This window comes from Symsagittifera roscoffensis, chromosome 1 (genome assembly GCF_963678635.1).
Source record: "Symsagittifera roscoffensis chromosome 1, txSymRosc1.1, whole genome shotgun sequence".
In the NCBI taxonomy this organism is placed as follows: domain Eukaryota; kingdom Metazoa; phylum Xenacoelomorpha; order Acoela; family Convolutidae; genus Symsagittifera; species Symsagittifera roscoffensis.
Window position 1 is genome coordinate 93564713 of NC_087062.1, and position 27497 is coordinate 93592209.

Below are 27497 nucleotides of genomic sequence, written 5' to 3' on the forward strand. Positions count from 1 at the left end.
GTTCATTTTTCCTGCTCGATTTTTGTTGTTTATAACAATTTGGCTTAATAACCTCACGTTGCGTCTTTTGATGAGCGAAAAAAGTTTGAGTGTTTGGCGACTTAATTACATTTTGTTAGTTATAATTTTTTTGAGTTTTCGTTTTGTTTTCATTTTCCTTTATCGGCTTCGTGTGTTTCGGTCCTTTATTATATCGGCCTCATAGCCTCATTTTGTTTGATATCATGAATAAATAAAGGTTTATGCGCGTGCTGCTATTTTTCCCGCTGCTAATTTCACATTCTACTGTCTTGGCGTTCTTTTTACATTTAGCCTTATTCGATTTGATAGATCTAGTGTTTTCGACATTTTCGATTTTTTCTGACTTACAATTTTTTCTGACTTACTTGCAATCAGCCATCCATACAACCAACAAGCCATACCGCCATTTAGCTATCCTCCCAGCTAGCAATCCATCGGTCAGGATCAAAACCCATTGGTCAAGACTCATTCATCAAGCGATCCATCCATTCACCCATGCATTAGGCCAGTCAGTCTCTAATTGGGCTATCTCTCTAGCGATCCATCTATCAATCCATCCATCAAACTAGTCATCCATTCGTCCGGTCGTCCATTCATCAAGCCACTAATTCTTCAAGCGGTCTAGCCAACAATTTTTGCAATCAGGAATTTCTCATCACTCCCCTCATTCATTCGGCAAATCCAGCTAGACATGCATTTTGGGAAGCCAACCGTCCAACCATCCAGCAAGCGTATCATTCATCAAGAGATCCATCCGTCTAGCCATCCATTCATCAAGTCATCCACCTAAATACCTATCCAACTAGCTATCTATCCATTCTTGTATCCGTCCAACCAACCAGCCATCCAACTATTCTGTCAATCATCCATCCATCCAACCAGCCCATCATCTAACCAGACATCCATCCAACCAGCTACCCATCTTACCAGCTACCCATACTTTTATCCAGCCAGCCTTCTATCTAACAATACAACCAACCAGTCATCCATGGAACCACCCTTCCGTCCAACCAACCATCCATCAATTCAGCCACAACTCAAGCGATCCATCACTTCAACCAGTCATCCATTCAACCAGCCATCTAGCCATTTACTCTTTCATCTATCCTGGCATCCATGTATCCCTCTCCCCTCAAAACTGATGCATCCACCCAATCAGCCATTCATCCATCCATCAAGCCATCATGCATCTAGCCATCGATTGATCACTCCAAACAATCATTAATTCATCTTGCTGTCTGTCCATCCAACCAACAACCCATTATCGATCTAGGCATCCATCCATCTATATATCCATCCTTCCGATATCCATCCATCTGGCCATTCATGCATACCATCAGGAATCCATGCAGCTGTCTATTGTGGATCTATACATCAATCCAATTAGCCGTTCTCAAGTCGACAACCCTTTCGTCCAGCCATCCATTTATCCAGCTATCCGTCCACCTGGTCATCTATTCATTCAATTATCTGTCAATCCCTTTATCCTTTCTTTCAGCTAGCCATCCTTTCATCCAACTATCATTTTCGCCATTCAGCCAGTCATATATCTGGCCATCAATCCATGTAGCCTCCCAACAAATCAGCCATTCATCCATCTAGCTATCCAGTAAGTCATATATCCAGCCGTCAACCCATGCAGCCTTGCAATCAGTCAGTCATCCATCCATATAGCCATCTATCCATCCTCTCATCAATTCAGCCTTCCAGCCATCAAGCTATTCATATATCCAACCAGTCAGTCTTCGATCCAGCCATGACTCAAGCCATGTTTCGCTCCAACCATTCGTCCAATTAGCCGTCTAGCCGTCCATTGCTGATGTTCAATGTTGTTACAACTCTCCTTGCCTTTGGACTGAAACAAAGGCATAAATAGTTGGAAAATGTTCCTAGAGATAAGCATGGGTTCAGGGTTAAGTGGAAGAATGTTATCGGAACAAGGATAGCCGGTTATTGTGCAAGTAGCACAGAATGTTCCGATCATAGTCTTTTGAAAAAATACAGTTTTTTCAAATAATTGTAATTTTTTCGGAGTGGTGTGATAAAAGGAGCTGAACAAATATCTGAGGAATTTTTAAAAAGTTTGATTCCAATAAGGTGATAAACTACTTAAAGTAAACTAATATGAATCAAGTAAAACTGTTTGATTGGTTAGAGGCAACGTCACACAAAATATTTAATAATTTGATGCTTTTTCAATCCAACTTTTTTGCATATGCCATAATTTTTTGAATATACCATACGATGTTTGCTTATACATTATACTATAAGTCAATTCAGCCTTCCAATGGTCGGTGAGAAACTGAAAGTGTGGAATCGTTTGTGCATAATCAGACACAAGTTTTCCACGCTACTCGGCTTATGTAATTTTTCTTCACCCTGAGCACATTGAGACGTTTAAAACTGACCATGCTCTTCTGATTGTGAGCCTTCTGTTTGTTTTATGCAAATGTTTCACCGTTTGGCGATTGCAAAACATATAAGTTCATAACGGTTTCTTTTCTTTTTGATTTATCAGTGATTTATGCTTCGGATTTTTGTACATATTTTTTGCGAATAGGTTGATTGCATCGCTTTCTCGCTAAATATTTATGAAGTTTAATTAACAATTGGTAGTTTTTCTGTGTCGCAAGAGCTGCGAAGCTCTGCTCTGCTTCTTAATTTTACCCTTGCTATAGCAAATGCCTCACTAATGCATCGATTTTTTCAACTACACATTTTTCTTAAGTTTTTGTCTGATCGTATTAGCCTTCAAGTCTCTTGAATCAATGTTTTTGCATAAGTTACATCCAATGATGATTTTCTGTTGTTTGCTGAATGTATGGAAACTGCGGAATATGAGGAAAATTTTTTTTAGAATGGAGTGTGTGTTCTCTGCATGATCTGAAGTTTCATTTTAAAGAATTTTGATCAACCGATGCCAAGTTTAAGCATCATGCCTATTTTGCGAGCCTAAGTTGGATTAACTCAACCAATTTTTTCAATTGCATTGTGAATGCAATGTAAAACATCACCAGTGTGTTGAAATATTTAGAGTTTTCGTCCCAATTTATCTATCTATATCTATACTATATTTAAATGCGTGTGATAGCTATTTCCCCTTATTTAAGTTTTTCAATTTTGCAAGTTTAACGAAAGAATTGTCGCACGTTAAACCTATATCAGATATTGCAATGCTTAAGAAATTTTCGGATTTTAAAATTAATTAGCGCTAGGCTTTTTGAAAAGCCCAATTTCAAAGCTGTAGCAATGATGCCGGCGTAAGAGGTGAGGAGGAGGGCAGTGAAACATTGTCTAATTTAAAGGTTGGATTCATCCATCTATACATGATGTAACGGGCGTTTTTGGTTTCAGAAAGTTTGAAGTTAGTTACTCTCCGGTGGGTTGCTTCATGATTGTTCAGGGGATGCGAAATTAGCCTTCGAATATAAAAATATACTTATTCAACTACCGAGATATGCCGTTTTTTGTTTCTTAAGATTTTTTCAAATCTTAGATTTAAAACACATGACAGAAATTGAAAATCTCAACGATGTAGTAGGTTTCTGTCAGGGCACTCTCAGGGGTTGCGAATTTGGCCTCCAAATATACCTGCTCAAATCCATTTAGTAGTACCTACTTCATACCTGCTCAAACCCATAAAAAAAGTTTGAAGTTCCGAGCCATTTATTTGGTGTTGCAAGGATACTCTTGGAGGGTGGCAAGTGTTGCTTCCAAAGTTGACTGCTCAATGCCTTTGAACTCCGATATGATTTTTTTGATTTTTCAAAACTAAAAACCTAACCATTTCAAACATTGTAAAATTTCTCAAAATTTCAAATGGTCCATATTTTGGTGGTGTGATGTCAGGGTACTCCAAGCAGTTGCAAATATGACCTATATACGATTATTGCTCAAATATTTTTAGTAACCAAGATATGACGTTTTTTTTATTCAGAAAAAAATATATAACTCAGATTCAGTTTTTCTTTTCAAATTCTTACGGTTGCGATCAGCAATCGTTATTGGATCGGAATATACATTCTTTGGGGTAAACATCTTTTTAGCAGAATCTTTTGTATGTTGGTTCATAATCTGTTCAATTTTCTTTGCGTCTGGAGGTAACGGATGCGCCTAGCACTGCAAAGGCCCTGGGTTCGAATCTAACGACCTTTTTTTCAAACGAAATATTCCCTTTCGAAACCTTATCATTTCAAAGATTAAGAAATTTTTTCAAAATGAATTTGTTCATTTTTTGTTGGCGTGATGCCAAGGGACTCCAAGTAGTTGCAGATATGACTTAAATACGATCATTGCTCAAATGTTTTCAGTTGTCGAGATATGACGTTTTTTATTTAGAAAAAAAATTAAAAAACTCGGATTTAATTTTTTAAGTTTCAAGTTAGCGATTAGCAAGCGTTATTGAATCGGAATATTGTTTTTTAAGGGTTAACAACTTGTTAAGCAGAATCTTTAAAATGTTGGTTCATAATAAATTTTCTTGCGTCTACGGCGTACTTGGTCTGGATGTAAAGAATGCGCCTAGGACGTTAAAGGTCCTGGGTTCGAATCTAAAAGGACCTGTTTTTTTTTCAAACTTAATTTATTCCGTTACGAAACATTGTTTCCCGGCTTTGTTGTCAAATTGTAGAATTGTTTTTTTTTGTTGTACGCAAGTATTTTTGTAATTGCTTCAGGTGATCTGACTTTTTCTGCTGTTCGTAATTTTATTAAACTTGACTTGTAAGTTTTTTATTTTTTTTTATCGCTTAAAAATAAGTTTATTCTGCTTACAAATGATTTTGGCGTAAATTTCATTGGCTCAGTGTCCTAATTTTGGGATGTTTCAGCGGAAACATAATTTTTATGCGCAACAGAAACATAATTTCTATGCGCTTCTAGATGGCAAAAAACCCTAAAAGTCTTATATTTATTATAGATTTTCATGGCAATGTTTTTGTTCGTTTTTCCTGATCGATTTTTTTTCTGTTTATAACAATTTGGCTTAATAATCTCACGTTGCGTCTTTTGATGAGCGAAAAAAAATTTGAGTGTTTGGCGACTTAATTACATTTTGTTAGTTCTAATTTTTTTGAGTTTTCGTTTTGTTTTCATTTTCCTTTATCGGCTTCGTGTGTTTCGGTCCTTTATTATATCGGCCTCATAGCCTCATTTTGTTTGATATCATGAATAAATAAAGGTTTATGTGCGTGCTGCTATTTTTCCCGCTGCTAATTTCACATTCTACTGTCTTGGCGTTCTTTTTACATTTAGCCTTATTCGATTTGATAGATCTAGTGTTTTCGACATTTTCGATTTTTTCTGACTTAGCGTTTTTTTGTTTTGTATTGCAAGTGGTGAGAAGCTCAGCTTGGCCTTTGTGTGAAATGTTCGACCCTGATGTTCAATGTTCTTTGAAGTTAGTCACAGAGGTTGCAGATGTGGTCTCTTTGACTGCTCAGATCTTCTCGGTGGTCTCAGTTGCAATCAGCCATCCATACCGCCATTTAGCTATCCTCCCAACTAGCAATCCATCGGTCAGGACCAAAACCCATTGGTCAAGACTTATTCATCAAGCGAACCATCCATTCACCCAGGCATTAGGCCAGTCAGTTTCTAATTGGGCTATCTCTCTAGCGATCCATCTATCAATCCATCCATCAAACTAGTCATCCATTCGTCCGGTCGTCCATTCATCAAGCCACTAATTCTTCAAGCGGTCTAGCCAACAATTTTTGCAATCAGGAATTTCTCATCACTCCCCTCATTCATTCGGCAAATCCAGCTAGACATGCATTTTGGGAAGCCATAAAGCCATCCGTCCAACCATCCAGCAAGCGTATCATTCATCAAGAGATCCATCCGTCTAATCATCCATTCATCAAGTCATCCACCTAAATACCTATCCAACTAGCTATCTATCCATTCTTGTATCGGTCCAACCAACCAGCCATCCAACTATTCTGTCAATCATCCATCCATCCAACCAGCCCATCATCTAACCAGACATCCATCCTTTTATCCAGCCAGCCTTCTATCTAACAATACAACCAACCAGTCATCCATGGAACCACCCTTCCGTCCAACCAACCGTCCATCAATTCAGCCACAACTCAAGCAATCCATCACTCCAACCAGTCATCCATTGAACCAGCCATCTAGCCATTTACTCTTTCTTCTATCCTGGCATCCATGTATCCCTCTCCCCTCAAAACTTATGCATCCACCCAATCAGCCATTCATCCATCCATCAAGCCATCATGCATCTAGCCATCGATTGATCACTCCCAACAATCATTAATTCATCTTGCTGTCTGTCCATCCAACCAGCAACCCGTTATCGATCTAGGCATCCATCCATCTATATATCCATCCTTCCGATATCCATCCATCTGGCCATTCATGCATACCATCAGGAATCCATGCAGCTGTCTATTGCGGATCTATACATCAATCCAATTAGTCGTCTCTCAAGTCGACAACCCTTTCGTCCAGCCATCCATTTATCCAGCTATCCGTCCACCTGGTCATCTATTCATTCAATTATATCTCAATCCCTTTATCCTTTCTTTCAGCTAGCCATCCTTTCATCCAACTATCCTTTTCGCCATTCAGCCAGTCATATATCTGGCCATCAATCCATGTAGCCTCCCAACAAATCCGCCATTCATCCATCTAGCTATCCAGTAAGTCATATATCCAGCCGTCAACCCATGCAGCCTTGCAATCAGTCAGTCATCCATCCGTATAGCCATCTATCCATCCTCTCATCAATTCAGCCTTCCAGCCATCAAGCTATTCATATATCCAACCAGTCAGTCTTCGATCCAGCCATGACTCAAGCCATGTTTCGCTCCAACCATTCATCCAATTAGCCGTCTAGCCGTCCATTGCTGATGTTCAATGTTGTTACAACTCTCCTTGCCTTTGGACTGAAACAAAGGCATAAATAGTTGAAAAATGTTCCTAGAGATAAGCATGGGTTCAGGGTTAAGTGGAAGAATGTTATCGGAACAAGGATAGCCGGTTATTGTGCAAGTAGCACAGAATGTTCCGATCATAGTCTTTTAAAAAATACAGTTTTTTCAAATAATTGTAATTTTTTCGGAGTGGTGTGATAAAAGGAGCTGAACAAATATCTGAGGAATTTTTAAAAAGTTTGATTCCAATAAGGTGATAAACTACTTAAAGTAAACTAATATGAATGAAGTAAAACTGTTTGATTGGTTAGAGGCAACGTCACACAAAATATTTAATAATTTGATGCTTTTTCAATCCAACTTTTAGCAACTTTTTTGCATATGCCATACTTTTTTGAATATACCATACGATGTTTGTTTATACATTATACCATAAGTCAATTCAGCCTTCCAATGGTCGGTGAGAAACTGAAAGTGTGTAATCGTTTGTGCATAATCAGACACAAATTTTCCACGCTACTCGGCTTATGTAATTTTTCTTCGCCCTGAGCACATTGATAAGGGCATTCCGTATTTTTTGGTATCCTCAGAGACTTTTAAAATTGACCATGCTCTTCTGATTGTGAGCCTTCTGTTTGTTTTATGCGAATGTTTCACCGTTTGGCGATTGCAAAACATATAAGTTCATAACGGTTTCTTTTCTTTTTGATTTATCAGTGATTTATGCTTCGGATTTTTGTACATATTTTTTGCGAATAGGTTGATTGCATCGCTTTCTCGCTAAATATTTATGAAGTTTAATTAACAGTTGGTAGTTTTTCTGTGTCGCAAGAGCTGCGAAGCTCTGCTCTGCTTCTTAATTTTACCCTTGCTATAGCAAATGCCTCACTAATGCATCGATTTTTTCAACTACACATTTTTCTTAAGTTTTTGTCTGATCGTATTAGCCTTCAAGTCTCTTGAATCAATGTTTTTGCATAAGTTACATCCAATGATGATTTTCTGTTGTTTGCTGAATGTATGGAAACTGCGGAATATGAGGAAATTTTTTTTTAGAATGGAGTGTGTGTTCTCTGCATGATCTGAAGTTTCATTTTAAAGAATTTTGATCAATTGATGCCAAGTTTCAGCATCATGCCTATTTTGCGAGCCTAATTTGGATTTACGCAACCAATTTTTTAAATTGCATTGTGAATGCAATGTAAGACATTGCCAGTTTGTTGAAGTATTTAGAGTTTTCGTCCAAATTTATCTATCTATATCTATACTATATTTAAATGCGTGTGATAGCTACTTCCCCTTATTTAAGTTTTTCAATTTTGCATTAACGAAAGAATTGTCGCACGTTGAACCTATATCAGATATTGCAATGCTTAAGAAATTTTCGGATTTTCAAATTAATTAACGCTAGGCTTTTTGAAAAGCCCAATTTCAAAGCTGTAGCAATGATGCCGGCGTAAGAGGTGAGGAGGAGGGCAGTGAAACGTTGTGTAATTTAAAGGTTGGATTCATCCATCTATACATGATGTAACGGGCGTTTTTGGTTTCAGAAAGTTTGAAGTTAGTTACCCTCCGGTGGGGTGCTTCATGATTGTTCAGGGGATGCGAAATTAGCCTTCGAATATAAAAATATACTTATTCAACTACCGAGATATGCCGTTTTTTGTTTCTTTTTAAGATTTTTTCAAATCTTAGATTTAAAACACATGACAGAAATTGAAAATCTCAACGATGTTGTAGGTTTCTGTCAGGGCATTCTCAGGGGTTGCGAATTTGGCCTCCAAATATACCTGCTCAAATCCATTTAAGAGTACCTACTTCATACCTGCTCAAACCCATAAAAAAAGTTTGAAGTTCCGAGCCATTTATTTGGTGTTGCAAGGATACTCTTGGAGGGTGACAAGTGTTGCTTCCAAAGTTGACTGCTCAATGCCTTTGAACTCCGATATGGTTTTTTTGATTTTTCAAAACTAAAAACCTAACCATTTCAAACATTGTAAAATTTCTCAAAATTTCAAATGGTCCATATTTTGGTGGTGTGATGTCAGGGTACTCCAAGCAGTTGCAAATATGACCTATATACGATTATTGCTCAAATATTTTTAGTAACCAAGATATGACGTTTTTTTTATTCAGAAAAAAATATATAACTCAGATTCAGTTTTTCTTTTCAAATTCTTACGGTTGCGATCAGCAATCGTTATTGGATCGGAATATACATTCTTTGGGGTAAACATCTTTTTAGCAGAATCTTTTGTATGTTGGTTCATAATCTGTTCAATTTTCTTTGCGTCTGGAGGTAACGGATGCGCCTAGCACTGCAAAGGCCCTGGGTTCGAATCTAACGACCTTTTTTTCAAACGAAATATTCCCTTTCGAAACCTTATCATTTCAAAGATTAAGAAATTTTTTCAAAATGAATTTGTTCATTTTTTGTTGGCGTGATGCCAAGGGACTCCAAGTAGTTGCAGATATGACTTAAATACGATCATTGCTCAAATGTTTTCAGTTGTCGAGATATGACGTTTTTTATTTAGAAAAAAAATTAAAAAACTCGGATTTAATTTTTTAAGTTTCAAGTTAGCGATTAGCAAGCGTTACTGAATCGGAATATTGTTTTTTAAGGGTTAACAACTTGTTAAGCAGAATCTTTAAAATGTTGGTTCATAATAAATTTTCTTGCGTCTACGGCGTACTTGGTCTGGATGTAAAGAATGCGCCTAGGACGTTAAAGGTCCTGGGTTCGAATCTAAAAGGACCTGTTTTTTTTTCAAACTTAATTTATTCCGTTACGAAACATTATTTCCCGGCTTTGTTGTCAAATTGTAGAATTGTTTTTTTTTGTTGTACGCAAGTATTTTTGTAATTGCTTCAGGTGATCTGACTTTTTCTGCTGTTCGTAATTTTATTAAACTTGACTTGTAAGTTTTTTATTTTTTTTATCGCTTAAAAATAAGTTTATTCTGCTTACAAATGATTTTGGCGTAAATTTCATTGGCTCAGTGTCCTAATTTTGGGATGTTTCAGCGGAAACATAATTTTTATGCGCAACAGAAACATAATTTCTATGCGCTTCTAGATGGCAAAAAACCCTAAAAGTCTTATATTTATTATAGATTTTCATGGCAATGTTTTTGTTCGTTTTTCCTGATCGATTTTTTTTCTGTTTATAACAATTTGGCTTAATAATCTCACGTTGCGTCTTTTGATGAGCGAAAAAAAATTTGAGTGTTTGGCGACTTAATTACATTTTGTTAGTTCTAATTTTTTTGAGTTTTCGTTTTGTTTTCATTTTCCTTTATCGGCTTCGTGTGTTTCGGTCCTTTATTATATCGGCCTCATAGCCTCATTTTGTTTGATATCATGAATAAATAAAGGTTTATGTGCGTGCTGCTATTTTTCCCGCTGCTAATTTCACATTCTACTGTCTTGGCGTTCTTTTTACATTTAGCCTTATTCGATTTGATAGATCTAGTGTTTTCGACATTTTCGATTTTTTCTGACTTAGCGTTTTTTTGTTTTGTATTGCAAGTGGTGAGAAGCTCAGCTTGGCCTTTGTGTGAAATGTTCGACCCTGATGTTCAATGTTCTTTGAAGTTAGTCACAGAGGTTGCAGATGTGGTCTCTTTGACTGCTCAGATCTTCTCGGTGGTCTCAGTTGCAATCAGCCATCCATACAACCAACAAGCCATACCGCCATTTAGCTTTCCTCCCAGCTAGCAATCCATCGGTCAGGATCAAAACCCATTGGTCAAGACTTATTCATCAAGCGAACCATCCATTCACCCAGGCATTAGGCCAGTCAGTTTCTAATTGGGCTATCTCTCTAGCGATCCATCTATCAATCCATCCATCAAACTAGTCATCCATTCGTCCGGTCGTCCATTCATCAAGCCACTAATTCTTCAAGCGGTCTAGCCAACAATTTTTGCAATCAGGAATTTCTCATCACTCCCCTCATTCATTCGGCAAATCCAGCTAGACATGCATTTTGGGAAGCCATAAAGCCATCCGTCCAACCATCCAGCAAGCGTATCATTCATCAAGAGATCCATCCGTCTAGCCATCCATTCATCAAGTCATCCACCTAAATACATATCCAACTAGCTATCTATCCATTCTTGTATCCGTCCAACCAACCAGCCATCCAACTATTCTGTCAATCATCCATCCATCCAACCAGCCCATCATCTAACCAGACATCCATCCAACCAGCTACCCATCTTACCAGCTACCCATACTTTTATCCAGCCAGCCTTCTATCTAACAATACAACCAACCAGTCATTCATGGAACCACCCTTCCGTCCAACCAGCCATCCATCAATTCAGCCACAACTCAACATGCAATCCATCACTCCAACCAGTCATCCATTCAACCAGCCATCTAGCCGTTTACTCTTTCATCTATCCTGGCATCCATGTATCCATCTCCCCTCAAAACTGATGCATCCACCCAATCAGCCATTCATCCATCCATCAAGCCATCATGCATCTAGCCATCGATTGATCACTCCAAACAATCTTTAATTCATCTTGCTGTCTGTCCATCCAACCAGCAACCCATTATCGATCTAGGCATCCATCCATCTATATATCCATCCTTCGATATCCATCCATCTGGCCATTCATGCATACCATCAGGAACCCATGCAGCTGTCTATTGTGGATCTATACATCAATCCAATTAGCCGTCTCTCAAGTCGACAACTCTTTCGTCCAGCCATCCAGCTATCCGTCCACCTGGTCATCTATTCATTCAATTATCTCTCAATCCCTTTTTGCTTTCTTTCAGCTAGCCATCCTTTCATCCAACTATCCTTTTTGCCATTCAGCCAGTCATATATCTGGCCATCAATCCATGTAGCCTCCCAACAAACCAGCCTTTCATCCATCTAGCTATCCAGTAAGTCATATATCCAGCCGTCAACCCATGTACCCTTGCAATCAGTCAGTCATCCATCCATATAGCCATCTATCCATCCTCTCATCAATTCAGTCTTCCAGCCATCAATCTATTCATATATCCAACCAGTCAGTCTTCGATCCAGCCATGACTCAAGCCATGTTTCGCTCCAACCATTCATCCAATTAGCCGTCCATCTAGAGAGCCATCCATGCGTCCATCTAGCTATCCATCGTGTCTTGAATCCATCCTTTCAATCATCCAGCCAATGATTCAAACATCAAATATCCATCATTGAATGGATGGATGTTTAGCTGGTTTAAAGGATGGCTGGATGGATCATCCAGCCATCCCTGCAACTAGCCAAACATCCATCCATCCAACCTATTTTTATGTTAGAAATAAACCCTGTCATTTTTCAGGAGCAGGTTTAGCTGCAGAGCGTGCTAGTTATGATTTTTCATGGTGAAAACTTGTCTAAAAAATCATTTGGGTCATTTGATAACTTGATTTATTATTAACTTAAATTATTTAGCAAACCATAGTCTAGAAGGGACGACCACGCCTCAGTTTTGAATCCGGGCAAGACCTGAAAATTTACCGACAAAAGTTGTTGAGCTATTGTCGATCTATCGTCTGTCTGTCTATGTTTTGTGTTTCGTCGGCGCAGTAGCCACATCACGGGTATTTCTTGCGCTGCTATCAAGTTCATGCTAATTGAAATTTTTTTTCGAATTTTTTCCAGTAATTTGTTAATCTACTAATCCCTCAGGGTGCATACATTCCTTTTTTTCGCCTCTTTTTTCGGCCTATATGTCTCCGGCTTATGTTATATTGACTTAGTGACTTATTTTTTGTCTTTTGAAAAGAAACACTGCCTTTATTACTCCTTATCAAACTGCATTTTTGAATTATTGCTCATCTGTTCAATTTCTACTCACTATTCGACTACATTTATCTATCACCGCATCTAACATATTGGTCTTCGTGTCCCTTCAGTGAAATTGGTTAAAAAGTGAAATTTTTTGAAGTATTTTTTGGACAGATTTTCTCAGTTTTTCGTTACATAATTGTTTCGAACACTGAAGATGCGGAGGAATTTAAAGTTCCGTTATTTTCCCCGCACAAAGCCAAGCACACGTAATGAATTTCGTATAGAGTTGATGCTAAAAACTTTAAAGTTGCGATGAGAAGAAAGAAGTTTTCCCGGTCGAAAAAATTGGTCTGAATTTTTTCGCTTTTCAGTCTTCTCTCCCCGCTGTTTTCTCTTCATGATAAGTGGTTGATATAACGTGAAGAAAACAAAAAACAATATAGGTAAATCCGTGGTTCCCTTTCTCCCACTGTTTGTTGTGTGCCAAAAATACCATGAGTGCCAGTTGAAGATCAATCTGCCTCTTTTTGTCCCGACCATGTAAAATAAGGGTGGACTTGTCTTCGGTTGTTTTAATTTTTTTTAACGCTTTCTAGGCAAAATCAGTTGAGACAAGTAATCATCGGAAAGGATTGAGTGATCAACCATATCAAGGCCTTTTCAGTCGTGATTCGAACGACATCTAATAAGTTTCTAACAATTTGAGATATGACGTTTGAGATATGACGTTTTTATGATTTTTCAATTTTTTTTTTAGAAAAGTTAAATTTGAAGTTTCACAAAAGTTCCCAACGTTGGCGTAGGGTACTGTGAGAGTACTCTCAGGAGTTGCAAATCTTGGGTCTAGATGCGCTTGCTCAATTGTTTTTAAGTTTCCATGATGTGAGGTTTTTTCATATAATTTTAAAATTTTTCAAATTAACTAAGATGTAAAAACTTTATGGTTTTTCAACGTTTAAATTAAAATATTTGAATAGAAAACATTTAATTTGAAATTATCAACCCTGTAATTGGATGCTCTCAGAGTACACTCAAAGGATGCAGATTTTTTTTTTAGTGTATTCGGTTTCTGTAATATTTTTGAAAATTCGAAGCACCGGAGTTTTTCTACTTTTTTTCCCACAATTGTTTTCATTTTTGTTTGTTATTCGCTTTTTGACAACAATTTTTTGTCAATTATGCTTAATTTATTAATTTTCATTCAAACATCACGCACAAGAAATGACACTAATTTGAAGAAAAAAAAACTTGAGTGTTGCCGGAATATTCTGTGCTACTTGCTCAAAAACCGGCTATCCTTTTTTCAGTTTTGGTCGGTTTTATAAATTTGTTTGAAATCGGTTTTCTCCAAACTCTTGGAATCCTTAGCCGCTGGTTGTCTTGAAAGGAGTTAGAGATAGAGATAGTTTTTTAATTTCCGGTTTATGATTTTTTTAACGTCTTCCCTGTTCCCAAATTTTCATTTTTTTTCTTCAATTCTTGCTTTGCCGCGGCCGGTAATGTTTTTGATGCTCGAAAATGCAAAGGACCAAATGCACGAAAATGTTGTCAGTCAATCAGATTTCCTTGTTCATAAATCGAACGAACAACCGATAAAATTTGTTATCAGTTAAAGACAGTATACAGGGCATTGATTGTTATTCTGACGAGATTCATGCCAAGTCATTCGAAAAAAAATTTCTATATCCAAAATTTGTTTCGGATCTTTTTTTCTAAATGGTCAATTGGGCTACAGATTTTAAACAAGTCCACGTTTCGCCTAGTTATTGTTTATAATTGGCCTCATTTTATGTTTTTTCCTTAAATGGGTTTGTCTGAACTGAATGAAATGAGTGATTTTGTCTGACTTTTCTTTCAGATAGCAAATAGAAATAGGGGACTTGATTTTAAATGCTGCTACACCTTTCAAATCAAGCTAGGAGCCCTTAGCGCAAAGACCAGATTAACGTTGTTTTCCACCGGGCCACCTGAGGTTTCCAATTTTAGTGAATTGGATACTACTATTCCGCCAGTTCTAGTACTGGCTATAGTCGGGCCCTCATTCCTCGCAAATTGGAGAGCCAGTTCAGCCGGCAGGCAAACAAGCAGACATTAATGCTTGCCTGCACTGTTAGTAGCCACTTGTAGTTTACCTGGTCCATTTTTACTAAACTGCTCTATCATTTGCTGTCAAGTTTTTGTTGTTGAAAAGTTTAGCAATTTTTTGAACAGATTTGTAGGGACAAAATTTAGTCTTTATTTTTAATCACAAGTTCAATTTGCGAAATCAGAAGCAACTCAGAAATAATTTCATCAGATAAAAATTGATGGAGAGTATGAAAACTCCAGTGTGTCTGCTAATTTTCCGGTCTTCAATATTGCCATTTACAGGCTAAATGCTGTGTTGTAACCCATCGGCATTCATCCATTTGATGCCTCCCCTTTTCCAAAGAACTGAACAAAGGTTAAAGAAAGTAGAAAATCCCACATTTTACCCACTAAAATGCATTTTTATATCTTCTTTTCATAAACTGTATCCGCGACATCAATCGAGCTCTTTTATTTTTAGCAGTTGGGCTCAAGTTTTTTTTTCAATTTTACCTGGATTTTGCTCAAGTATTTTAATTTTTTTCGACATCCTGCTCTGTTTTACAAGCATTGAATTCGGTTACATTCTAAAACATGGTCTGTTCCTTCAGGTAAAATTAAATGCTAAATGGTGATCACTGCTTCGCCTGTCACAATTACTAGTTCTTCAAGTCCAATTTATTTCCCGTGTCCGAATCCAAATTAATCTATTTATTAATCTATTTAAGTTACCGCCTGTGTGATTTTTTGGTTACCATTTCACGATGAATTACGTCAGGTCCATATTATCAAATAACCTTAGCTCTTGTACATAATTATGTATCTTTTGAGGTCAAGAGTCTCGCAATCGTGTACTGGATATTTTTGGTTACGCCCGCTAGCTAATAACAAATAACAATTCACAAGACTTCAGTTGGTTTCGATTCCGGTAGATAGCAAAAGTTTTGTTTTTCAAGGTTTCTCACGTTTTTTTCCGTTTTCGTTTTTGTTTTTTGAGCTATTTTTTGCCGTTTTCTCAATTGTGGCAGCTAAACGCAGCCTCGCCTTCAATTTAAAATAGAATCTCGACAGTTTTTGTGCAATTATTCAGCACAATATTCTTGCGTTATATCTGCTTCCTTTAAGAGCATTCATAGCTGGCGGTTTTTTAGTATAGCTTGTGGCAAAATATGAATATGGATAAAAAAAGTCTTATTGTTCTGTCTGAGAAAAATAAAAGAATTTTAAGGTCCGGTGTGCTTTCCTCAAGGAACCAGGATTTTAAAGGCCTTTTGCCTTACGACTAAAAGGGATGCCCTGAGCTCAAAATTGAAATATTTATTTCGCTTTCGATCATGTTTTGAAAATTACGATTATGTTTTGAAAGTTGCTCACGGGCCCATTTGGAATAATTATTGCACGCGAACTAGCCGCTGTATCAAAAAGTACATCAGTTTTTTTCAAGAGCAGTTAAAGCATTCAGGGCTTTGCCCTGACACAAGCAGCTTTGTTTGTTTTAGAGGTTCTTTGTATTGCGTCAATTTTCAGAGCTTCATTTTGTTGCTTGTGTTTGCGAAAAGCAGCTTCGCCTCTGGTTCTGAAAACCGAGAAGCACACTAATGCTTGATAATGTTTTTTCAATCACATCATTTTTTTCTTTATTGGGCCGTTTAGTACCAACTCTGCCCAAGTCTCAGTGCGCGAAGTTTTTGAAATTCGAGAACAATTTTGTTTTGTAAGTTCCAATTTATTATATGCAAATATAGTGTGGTCGATTTGCAAAGATTGTTATTAGCGATGGCACGTCGTATGCTGAAAGTGCGTTTATTTTGATAAAGCTTTGGGCCAGCCAAACTTAATCATCGCTTTCTAAATTTTTCCACTCGACGATGCATCATGCTGAAGGTTGGCATCTTCGAAGTTTTTAAATATTATATTCTTTTCAATTTTCGGAGAACTAGATAATTTTTTTCGTGGTTTTTGAAGTCTTTTTATTGCGAATCCAGTCTTTTTGTAAACCAAATCGCAAATGGAAGTGCTCATTTGGTGGCACTCTTGCTGCTTAGTGTTTTAGTTAAGTGGAATCTCTTATGTTTGCTTTTTCGTGGCCCTTGTTTGATTGGCTCAGAGGTGAGGACGTGATTTTCATTAACTTCAGGCTGGGGGTTCCGTTCTGAAACTAAGCTTAAGTTTTTGTTTTTTATCATGGCTTCAATTTTTCGTGATTGTCATTTTTTCATTTTCATCTCGACAGATTTTGTGCAATTTTTTAGCCTTATATTTTTGCGTTATATCTGCTTCATTCAATTCCATTCATAGTTGGCGGTTTTTAGTATAGCTTGTGGCAAAGTATCAACATGGGTGAAAAGGTCTGATTGTTCTTTCTGAGAAAAATAATGGAATTTAAAGGTCCGGTGTATTTTTCCTCAAGGAATCAGGATTTTAAAGGCCTCTTGCCTTCTGACTAAAAGGGATGCCCTGAGCTCAAAATTGAAATGTTTATTTCGCCTTCGATTGTATTTTGAAAGTTACAACTGTGTTTAGCAAGTTGCTCATGGGCCCAATTGGAACAATTATTGCGCGCGAACTTGCAGCTGTATCAAAAAGAGCAAGTTTTTCCAAGAGCAGTTAGAGCATTCAGGCCATTGACCTAGCACTAGCAGCTTTGTTTGTTTAAGTGGTTTTTTGTGTTATTTGTCTTCTGCCAAGTACATAGGTTTTTACACCTGAATGTTGGCTTTTTTACTCTTGCGATTAGCCAGCGTTATCAAAGCGGAAAGTAGACTTTTTCGGGTTAACAACTAGTTTGACAAAATCAGTTGAATCACTTTTGGGTTGATACTAGCTGGGTGGGTACTAAGTTACTATTTACTACTGGGTTGGTGGTTTCACTAAAGGATAGTTTCAATGGGACATGAAATTTTTTACAAAGTTTTGAAAATCAGTTTTTTTTCGACTCAACTCAAGATTGTCGGCCTTGTTTCCGCTTCGTAAAATTGTTCAGTTTCTAATTGGAAATTTCAGATTTTTTTCGGGGCATGGTTGCCTAGAGTCCCGGTTCGATAAAAACAGGTTTTATGAAACTGTTTGGGATTGCGTTTTTATTAATTTTTTGGGGACCCTTTGGAGAATTTTATGACCTCTCAAATTTTTTTCCACAAACCGATTTTCAAAAAAGGTTATCCATAGAAAGACCCACTACAGCCATGTGTGCCTGTATACTACCTGGTCTCTTTTTGCTTTGTCTACAGCCTTCGAAAAGGTCTGTAGGGAAATATTTGACCGATTTTTTTGATTTTTTTTCGTTTTCTCAAAAACTAACCTACCAAATCTGAGATTTTCGTTTCAACTTACAGAGTGGATTTGGAAAGCTACCCTCCATAGGCGGCTACTCCCAAACATTTTTTACCCGTAAAATTATGGCTTTCGGAATAGTGAAGTTTTTGATTTTTTCAAAACTTTTTTTTTGAATTTTTTGTTTACTTTTTTCAAAAATTAACCTCCGGAACCTGAGGTGGTTCAATGGAGATCACTTTTAGAAGAAAACTCCCCTGCAGTAGCAGCCACTACAATTTTTCTACACGAAAAGTTTTTGTCCTCGGAAAATTAAATTCTTTGATTTTTGTCGCGTTTTTTTTAATAGTTGAAGAATTTTACCGAAAAATACCCACCCATATCTGATGTTTGGGTTTAATCCAAAAAATGTGTTGTTTAAAGCTCCTTTGCACACGCGATTTTGCCCAATTTTTTTGACACAAAAAATGGCCCTCGGAAAAGTCAAAATGTTGATTTTTTGTCCGTTTTTTGAACCGTTTTTCAGATCTGATATCATAGGTTCAATCGGCAGAAGAGGTTGTAAAAAGCTTACCGTTCAAATTTCTGCGCCCAGATTTTGAAAAAAAAATTATGACCTTCAAACATGTGAAAGTTTTGAAACTTCGACTTTGACGGTTTTTGAGCCTTTTTCAATTTTCCTAAAGCTACCCTTTCAAATCTGAGATGAAACATCAATCGAAAGAAGCGGTTGCGCGAGTTTTTTTGCAAAAGCGGCTAAATTTAATTTTTTTCTAAGAGAAATGTCAAGTACTTGGGAAAATTCCAAAATCTCAAAATTTCACTCCATTTAATTTAGTAAAGAAACAACTAATATTTTGGGCAAACCCCAATTTTTGAAATTGCGCATTTCGTACCGCATCAGTATGACATATTGAAAAAATATCAAGCACGTACATTCAGCTTTAGCTGCACCCTAGATGTCCTTCATCGAGTTATACGAAGTTTTGGTTCACCTTTTTTTCAAATTTTTTGTTTTTGTTTTCATGTTTTATTAGTAAAAGTGAGAAATGGGAGAGCGGTGATTGGCTGATTGTTAGAATAATATTTCGGAGAAATTAAAATTTAGTTTTTGAAATTTTACTTCATTAAAAATGGATAAGATGTATTATCTAATGAAGATGTTAAAGAGGCGTTTAGAAAAAAATTTTACGTAATCGTATACTTTTGAATGTGTTATTTATTTTTGGGGTGTTTTTGAAATTCTACTTTTTTTAATACTCTCGATTGTGGGATAAAAATTTTATGATCTTTTCTCGGTTGATGGCGTTGTTGTCTAGATTAGTGACGTTGTTGTCATTTTCCCTTTGTTCAGGTATTAAAGTTTCTTTGCAATTTTTGATTTGTCCTTCGTGTAGTGTAGTAAATTTAGTGTTTTTCTGGTATATTTTTTGTCTTGTTGTTTGTCTGTTTATTTTTCAGGGCGTTTTTTGAAATTGGTACTTTTTTAATACTCTCGATTGTGGGACAAAAATTCTATAATCTTTTCTCGGTTGATGGCGTTGTTGTCTAGATTAGTGACGTTGTTGTCATTTTCCCTTTGTTCAGATATTAAAGTTTCTTTGCAGTTTTTGATTTGTCCTTCGTGTAGTGTAGTAAATTTAGTGTTTTTCTGGTATATTTTTTTTGTCGTGTTGTTTGTTCATGTTTGTAATTTTTTGAATTATCAGGTATTTTGTGATCAATGATTGATTTCTTAAGCTGTTTCGACAATATGGAGTCCAGTAAAAGAAAATAACTGTGTTAGTTCTCGGAGTGCGTTTTCTTTTGGGTGATATGGTAAGATAATGTTTCTAAATTGCGTAATTTTTTTTATTTTCGTCAAGTATTAGTTTCGTCAAGTATTTTAGTTTCGTCATTATTGTATTAATAGGCGCTAAGATTTTTAAACTGGTATAAAAAAAATCATTTTTTCTCCATTTTACTGCGCTTTTCCTCCCGCCCTGAATTTTTTCTGAAGATCGATGTTCGGAAGCCTATGTGACGTGACTTTCCCTGTCCTAAATTACAATGAAAAGTGCCAGTTTGAACATGTCGGCATTTTTCATTTTTTTTAAAGTTACTGCATAAACATATTTTAAAGATCTTGGATTTTTACGAGGGGGATGAAAAACTGGAAAAGAGCGTTTTTGCTAAGAAAAAACGTTATCAGACATGATTACGTGTAATCGCAGTAGCGGATTTAGGGGGATGCCCCCTCAGGGATTTAGCCCTCTGACTACCCAAAAGGTCTCCCTTTGTACTATTTTGAGATATTTGTTTTTGATTGACTGACTGAATCTAAAATTTTTCTAAAGGCAACTTCAGCCCCAATATATACTAGTTTTGAGTGGGGAGCGCGCCGAAAAAAGCAATTTCGGCACAGAAAATTTTGTCGAAACGGAAAATCAATTTATTCAGCCTAAAATAGTCAAATATTTCATTTTTTTTTTGAAAATCTGCCACCCTTCGAGAAAACTCTTTATCAGCACCTGGGTACTCTTGTTAATGCATTGATAAGCAAGAATCGTATCACTTGGTAATTTACATGGCTAGTTTGGGTGGTTTGAAAAATCTGAAAAAAGTTAACAAAAAATATTATCGAACATTCTGTACTTACTTGCACAGCAACCGGCTGTTCTTTTAACTAATTTGTTTTTTTTTTAAAATATTTTGTGCTTAGTATTTTTGGAAATTGGAGTGCCTGTATTATACATCAATTGAAAGCTGGGCGTATTTTTTACAATAAAAATGTGGCAAAGGTTGAAATGTTTCTTTCCTTCTCGAAAATGTCAAGTGTGAAGTTGAGAGACAATAGACTAATTAATTGGGCTCGTTTCAATACAAAGGCACATTTCACAGGAGACTTCATTCGCAAAGGAGGAGAACAAATAGCGGCCTTTTTAACCAAAACAGGATATTGCACTTGTGAGCATAATGTTGGCTTAGCTTTTTGTCCATTATTGACTGTTAATTTTCCCTTTTGAAGATGGAACCACCTTTGCCTAGCAAAAACTGAAACGTTACAAGCTTTCTTTCTCATCTCCTGTATATTATCTAAACATCCTCAAATCTTTTTTTCCTTGTTGTCCATAATGTGGTCAAATTAGCTGAAAGAACGCGGATATTAATTTCAAAGTAACTCTTTAGTAACTATTTGCCATTTTGTAGCGGAAAATTGTAAGCGAAACCTGTACATTCTATTTACTGCCTGCGAGAGGTGAGTTTGCATTTTAGTCTTGTCTGATACGGGCATGTTGAGAGCTCAAGTTTTTAAATGTCAGAGTGCTTATTCAAAGTTTTCAAGCGTAGTGTCATTCAGTCAGGTCACTTTTTTTCCCAGCAAAATTTGCTCATTTTAATGCAAGATTGGTCAAGAAAGAGTTTTTGAGAGACAGGTTTACACCCCCTTTGAATACGCCCTGAGCTCCAAGATAACACATAACTCACTTGGGAATTGCGAGCATTTAGAAAAAGTTCTTGGAGGTTGGGCAATTGCCATTTTCTCATTTTTTTTGGATTCGATGATACACACTTTCATACAACTATCCATGGTGTCCAACTCGTAAGTACAACTTATTTGAGCGCGGTGAATTCATCGAATTTCCAAGGCTTTCTAACACTGGTTTCAAACTCAAGGAGTACTTTCAATCGAATTGAGACTATCTTATTGTTCCCAGTAATTCCCTGCTAGACAGACTCATATCATGTTTTTCAGTACCTGCTGTTCCGACTTTCAAACAAAGTTACGGCCTCTTTATGCGCGGAATTGTTTTCTCTCGCAAAATTTGACTTTTTAACTGACCGTTTTTGACAACATTCTCCGTGTCACTGGAAGATTCTGACATCTTCAGCTCAAAAAATAGTTCACCGGTGATCATTTTTATTTTAATAATTGCCAATTTGGGGTAATGGACGCGCTTTATTTACCAAGTTTATATTAACGAGTAACGTGAGCGACAAAATACTCCGGCTGGGATTTTTTGGAACGACATTGGGGCAATTGATTTAGTTAACGAGCTACTAGATGAGAGGTATCAATTTGTGTTTGACGTTGCGTTGGCGAAAGATGTATGAAAAAGAATTGCGAAATCTTGATGTTTTTTCCAGCCTAAAAAACTTCAGTTATTTAAAAAGGCAATCGTTTTGCCCTGATACGAACCGATTTGCTATTTTTGGAAATGATTTTTTCTCAGACCGCCTATTTTTCAGGCGGCAAATTTTTGATTTTTTATTTGTTACAAAAAATGTAATGACAAGGTTTTTTCCCTTGTCTTTGCGAAGTCCAGCTTCGCCTCTAGGCAAATTGATGTTGTGTTAGCGAATGAAAACGTATATCATATCTTTGTTTGCTGACAGATTCTTTTTTCGTGGAAATCGACCTATTTGAAGTCCTCAGAATTAATCTAACTTCCAATCGCGCCTAATGCGCGTGAATTAGTGTTCGCCACTAATGCAGATTGCGTTGTTGTGAAATAAAATTCATAATGTTAGACTCAATTGTCAACTTTCATTTTTCCACATAAATGTTGTCTCCAAAAATCCTTATGATTTTTTGACCAAATTCGATTTTTTAACTAGTCTTTTTTGGCGGAATGTTTTTTAATGTAATTTGGAAGCTAGTGATGCCCTGATTTGAAAATTAATTCGATATTTTATCGGATACTGTTTTTTGTGCTGTCATGCTTGTCAGAAAATTGCCAATTTGCGATAATTAACGCGCAAACTATTACGTCCTTTTAAAGCGCGAGTGGCGAACTAAATCATTGTTTCGAATTAAAGCAAGCAGTTTGGCATAATTGATACGTTACCAGAATTTATTGTTTCATGTGAATCATTGCATCATTTTTCTAAACCAAAATTTTTGCATCGACGTTAGAAGGCAGTCAGGAAATTCAAAGCTTCGGTTTCTAACGAGCTTTCTTGCTGAAGTTGAAGGCTCAGTTTCCTGTCATCGTAATTTTTTGGCGTCCGATTTTAAACTAATTGTTAATCACTTAATTTTAAACTTTATTAAGCCTGCGACTATCAAGCGTTATCAAATCGGAACATATGCTTTTTTCCAAGTTAATAACTTGTCTAACATTGTCATTGATTCACTTAGAATGTGTGCCTTATTATAAAATCATATTCCACGTCTCCTTCGGCACAGTTGTTCTAGGCGTGAGGTCCTATGTTCGTTTTTGTAATTTTTCCATATACAATTTCAGGAAGATTAAAGTTTCTTGACTTTCTATCTTTCTTTAATTTAGAAGAAAGCAATGCATGGCAGCCTTGTCTTGAGGTCTTTGAAACTGTGATTGTAGACGGCTGCAATAATTTGAAAAATAAAGTTGATGTTCCTCCTTTTTGACAAATATTATTTTTGCCTGGTGTGAGTTTACCAAATGAACTTTTCTGAGTCGTAAATATGTCTGAGAATGGCTGGATTGTGCCTGCTCTTGGAATATTTTGAAGTTAAAAGTTTGAAATATTTCGCTGTTTAATACAGTCATTTTTTTTACGTCTTAATACTGGCATATATGCGAAGCTATGCTTCACGTCTGTGTAAATTTTGAATTCCTGTGTGATTAAAGCACAATTAGAAAATACAATTGGTAGGTACCTGGAAGCCAGGTAAGCCTAGTTGGATAATTTTATAATGGCATTTGACAATCGAAGGCGATCAAAGACGGCTCTCCTAATCATAGCGTAGAAAAATCAATCAATTATTCACTCTTATTGCAAAAGTGGGAAAAGATCGATACATGCTTTGCCTTTTTATTCTCAAAAAGGGTTTAGATTTTATGGTCACCGGTAAATTATGAAAAAGGTACAATTTTCTTGAACTTAATCAAAAATTGTCAATCAGAATTTTTTTCCGAATTTAGAAGAACTGCATTATAGCAGATTTTTTTTCTAAATAATTCCGAAGTTGAAAAAGTGTATACAGTTATGTTGTGCTACCGAAAGCAGCAACACGTTTTTCACGTCTGCTGGCTATATGGTTTTTGCGTTTTATGATTTAATTCGTCTGGTTATTTTTAATTTTTTTCTGGTTATTTATAATTTTTTTCTGGTTATTTATAATTTATATCTATGAACTAATGAACTACGTTCATCGATTCGTAATAAAAAGTATAGATATAAATTATAAATAACCAGAAGAAAAATAACCAGACGAATTAAATCATAAAACGCAAAAACCATATAGCCAGCAGACGTGAAAAACGTGTTGCTGATTTCGGTAGCACAACATAACTGTATACACTTTTTCAACTTCGGAATTATTTAGAAAAAAAATCTGCTATAATGCAGTTCTTCTAAATTCGGAAAAAAATTCTGATTGACAATTTTTGATTAAGTTCAAGAAAATTGTACCTTTTTCTTAATTTACCGGTGACCATAAAATCGATGAACGTAGTTCAGACTCTTATATAGGTCGCGATGATTTTTTTTTTCGTTTTTTTCCTGGAAAAGTCCTAAAATTTATTCAGGCTCAAATTTAATTTTCGTAGTTTGACATATTAGTTTTAGTATGATACTCCTTTTTTTTTCTAACCCAAGTCGAAAAAATTTTTGCAACTTTTGGGGCACCTTTGCAGCTTTTTGATAGAATGCGCTTTGACATTTGATTAGTAATAAGCTAACACAATTGATGCTTTTTTAATGCATCAAATGAGTCGAAAAAAAACATTTGTTTGAAACAACATAACTCAATAAAAACTAGAGTTCAGAAAGTTTCTAACTCAATATATCTCGTAATTTGTTGAAATGCATAATTTATAGATAATGTGTTTTTATGCTTTGCGATTTGTTACATGCAAAGTTAGTGTGGATGCTTTCAGTTTGTTATATTCCCAACTATTACTTGCTAAACTGTGTCTACTTTTATTTGGTCCCTTTTTTGCTGAATGGCATTGGCAATTTTTTAGCATATGTAGCTGCTTTGATCGCGACTAGTGTTTGTCGGTGGTTATGCGTGCGTGGCTGAGTGGTTAGTGAGTGAGACTCAAAATCTCTTGATTGCAGTATCGCAGATCGAATCCTAGACCTAGCCGAATTTTTGCTAATTCGAGGCTTCGTTCTATTTTTTCTTATTGCACTTTCTAGAGCTGCTTTTGTGTAATTGTGTAAAAATAATGCAAACTCCACTTTCGAACAGCGAAAGTTAACAGGCCACGAAAAATGTGATCGACTTCTAGTTTCGAAAATGAATTCAATTTTCAGATTTCCCAACGAAATATGAAGTTTGCATATTGATCCAGTTTTCTCAAATTGGGTTACTTTTATCGATAAAGTACCAGTCATAAATTGTACTAGAAATTCCAAGAGCTTTGAGGGCATCGATTTTTTGAAGGAATCATTTAAACGTTGTAAACGAGTTTAAAGTGTATTGCAACCGGGTACTAGACTTTTTCCCTTAATTTTTTTTTCACTGGGCTCATCCGTGCTTATTTCGTGCAACAAATTTACCGCAACAGACACATTTGGTGCAATTTAGCATTTCGAATATCTTTCTTGTCAGTTTAGTATATTGTTACGAACCTTATTGTTTTTCTAACCTAACTCGCAAATAAAAGTGTTCACTTAATTGGAAATTTCACTGTAGCATTGGAAATTGCATAGAATCCGCTCTCTGCTTTATTTATGGCTATTTTTAAACCTTTTATCGTCTGTCTACTAAGAAGCTTCCGTGGCAAGTGTGTGATCAGTGTGTGTGACCATTAATCTCAAGGTCGCAAGTCGAATCTCAGCCGTAGACAATTTTTTTTGCAATTTTGAGGCTTATTTATACTTTTTCTTATTGTACTTTATGAAGCTGCTTTTTGTCGTGTTTTCGCTAGAGTTAGCGAAGCGAAGCTTCGCCTCTGTGTTGAAAATCTACGTTTTTTTGAGTTTTCCAACGTTTTGAACAATTTTGTATGCGAGCTGAAAAAGACTATGCACATAGCTGAGGAAGAAATTGTGCACGTAAAAATTTATTGGCGAATTCATGGAAAACACACTGGACTACCAAAATTTGGATTTTTTTAAAATTTAAAAGCAAGAACTACTAAGTCTTTAATAGATCGATTCAGACCAAAATGAAGCACAAAATACGCAATTTTTGAATTGAAGAAAGCAGAACCAAATGAGATAACGATCCCAATGAAATATCATTTTCCTGTTCAATTTCTTCCAGACCTATGAGAAAAATTGATTTGGTCGATAAAATATAACTAATTTTACCACTACGGACTTAAAATAGTACTTCCGAGACCTATGAAAAGGATTGATACTTTCAAAATTTGTGAATTTGAGACAATTGCAATTTCTATTTTACACGATCAGATTAAATTGCTCCACTCTCCCCAGAGTAAGTAAAAGATTGACTTTCGAGAACTTGTAGATAAATTGATTAAAGCTAATAATGATCGAATGGGTTTATAGTTTTAATTATTTCATTAATGAGGCTTCTGCATATGCTTTCATTGCAATGCACAGTTTCGTTATTTTTTTTGAACCATATGTTTTTGTTATTCTGAAGTTTTATTCTGACCCAATTGGCGCGAAGCTCTGCTGGTATTCTGAAGCTCCATATACTTGCTTACCCGTGTAATAAGCAAGGGTATTGCAGTCGGGTACTAGACTTTTTCCGGTAAATAATTTTTTTCACAGGACTCATTCATCTTCGGGAGCCATTCATCTTCTGACGTGCTCAGTTTCTTGAAATCTATTATCTATTATCTATTATATATTTAAATGCGGGCTTCACTATCTCGCCATGTTTAAGCTTTTTCAACGTATTATTTTTGCATGTTTAAGCTATATCGTATATTGCAATGGTTAAGATTTTTTTCGATTTTCCAATTTGATTTTAGTGGTTATTTTACCGAGTTTAAGTTAAGCAGCCCAATATCGAATTAGGGGTTGCGAATTTGGCCTCCAACTTTGAATGCCCGAATCATCTATTATATATTTAAATGTGGACTTCACTATCTCGCCATGTTTAAGCTTTTTCAACGTATTATTTTTTGCATGTTTAAGCTATATCGTATATTGCAATGGTTAAGAATTTTTTTCGATTTTCCAATTTGATTTTAGTGGTTATTTTACCGAGTTTAAGTTAAGCAGCCCAATATCGAATTAGGGGTTGCGAATTTGGCCTCCAACTTTGAATGCCCGAATCATTTTAGTTAACGAGATAAGACGATTTTTGAGATTTAAAAAAAAAAATTTTCAGAAATTTCAAATAACAAAATAATTTACAAAACTTGAAGCTCCCAACCCTGTAGTTGGGTGCTGTCGGAGTACTCTAAGGAGTTACAAATCTTGTCTCCAAATATGACTGTTCAAATCCTTGTAGTTTTCGAGATATGACGTTTTTTGTGATTTTTTCAAAAAGTTTTCAGAAAACTTATATTAATTTTTTTCCGCAAAATCTGAAATTCCCAACCCTGTAGTTGGGTCCTGTCAGA

At 36.1% G+C, this 27497-nt stretch overlaps 2 protein-coding genes across 4 annotated transcripts in view; one reads left to right on the forward strand and one right to left on the reverse strand.

Annotated features, from left to right (window-relative positions):
* Window positions 1-27497, reverse strand: part of LOC134852815 (charged multivesicular body protein 4b-like) — a 326219-nt gene that overhangs the window by 188671 nt on the left and 110051 nt on the right. The gene's annotated exons all lie outside the window — the stretch shown is intronic.
* LOC134852698 (PI-PLC X domain-containing protein 2-like) overlaps window positions 14562-27497 on the forward strand; it is a 31230-nt gene continuing 18294 nt past the window's right edge. The window contains exon 1 of one of the 3 annotated variants that reach the window (XM_063868568.1): window positions 14562-14808. In XM_063868568.1, coding sequence (XP_063724638.1) covers window positions 14794-14808 — 15 coding nt within the window. In that variant the 5' untranslated portion in view covers window positions 14562-14793. Of the gene's footprint in view, window positions 14809-15266; window positions 15378-20926; window positions 21278-27497 lie in introns of those variants that run through there. The other 2 variants (XM_063868567.1, XM_063868574.1) reach the window with 2 other exon arrangements.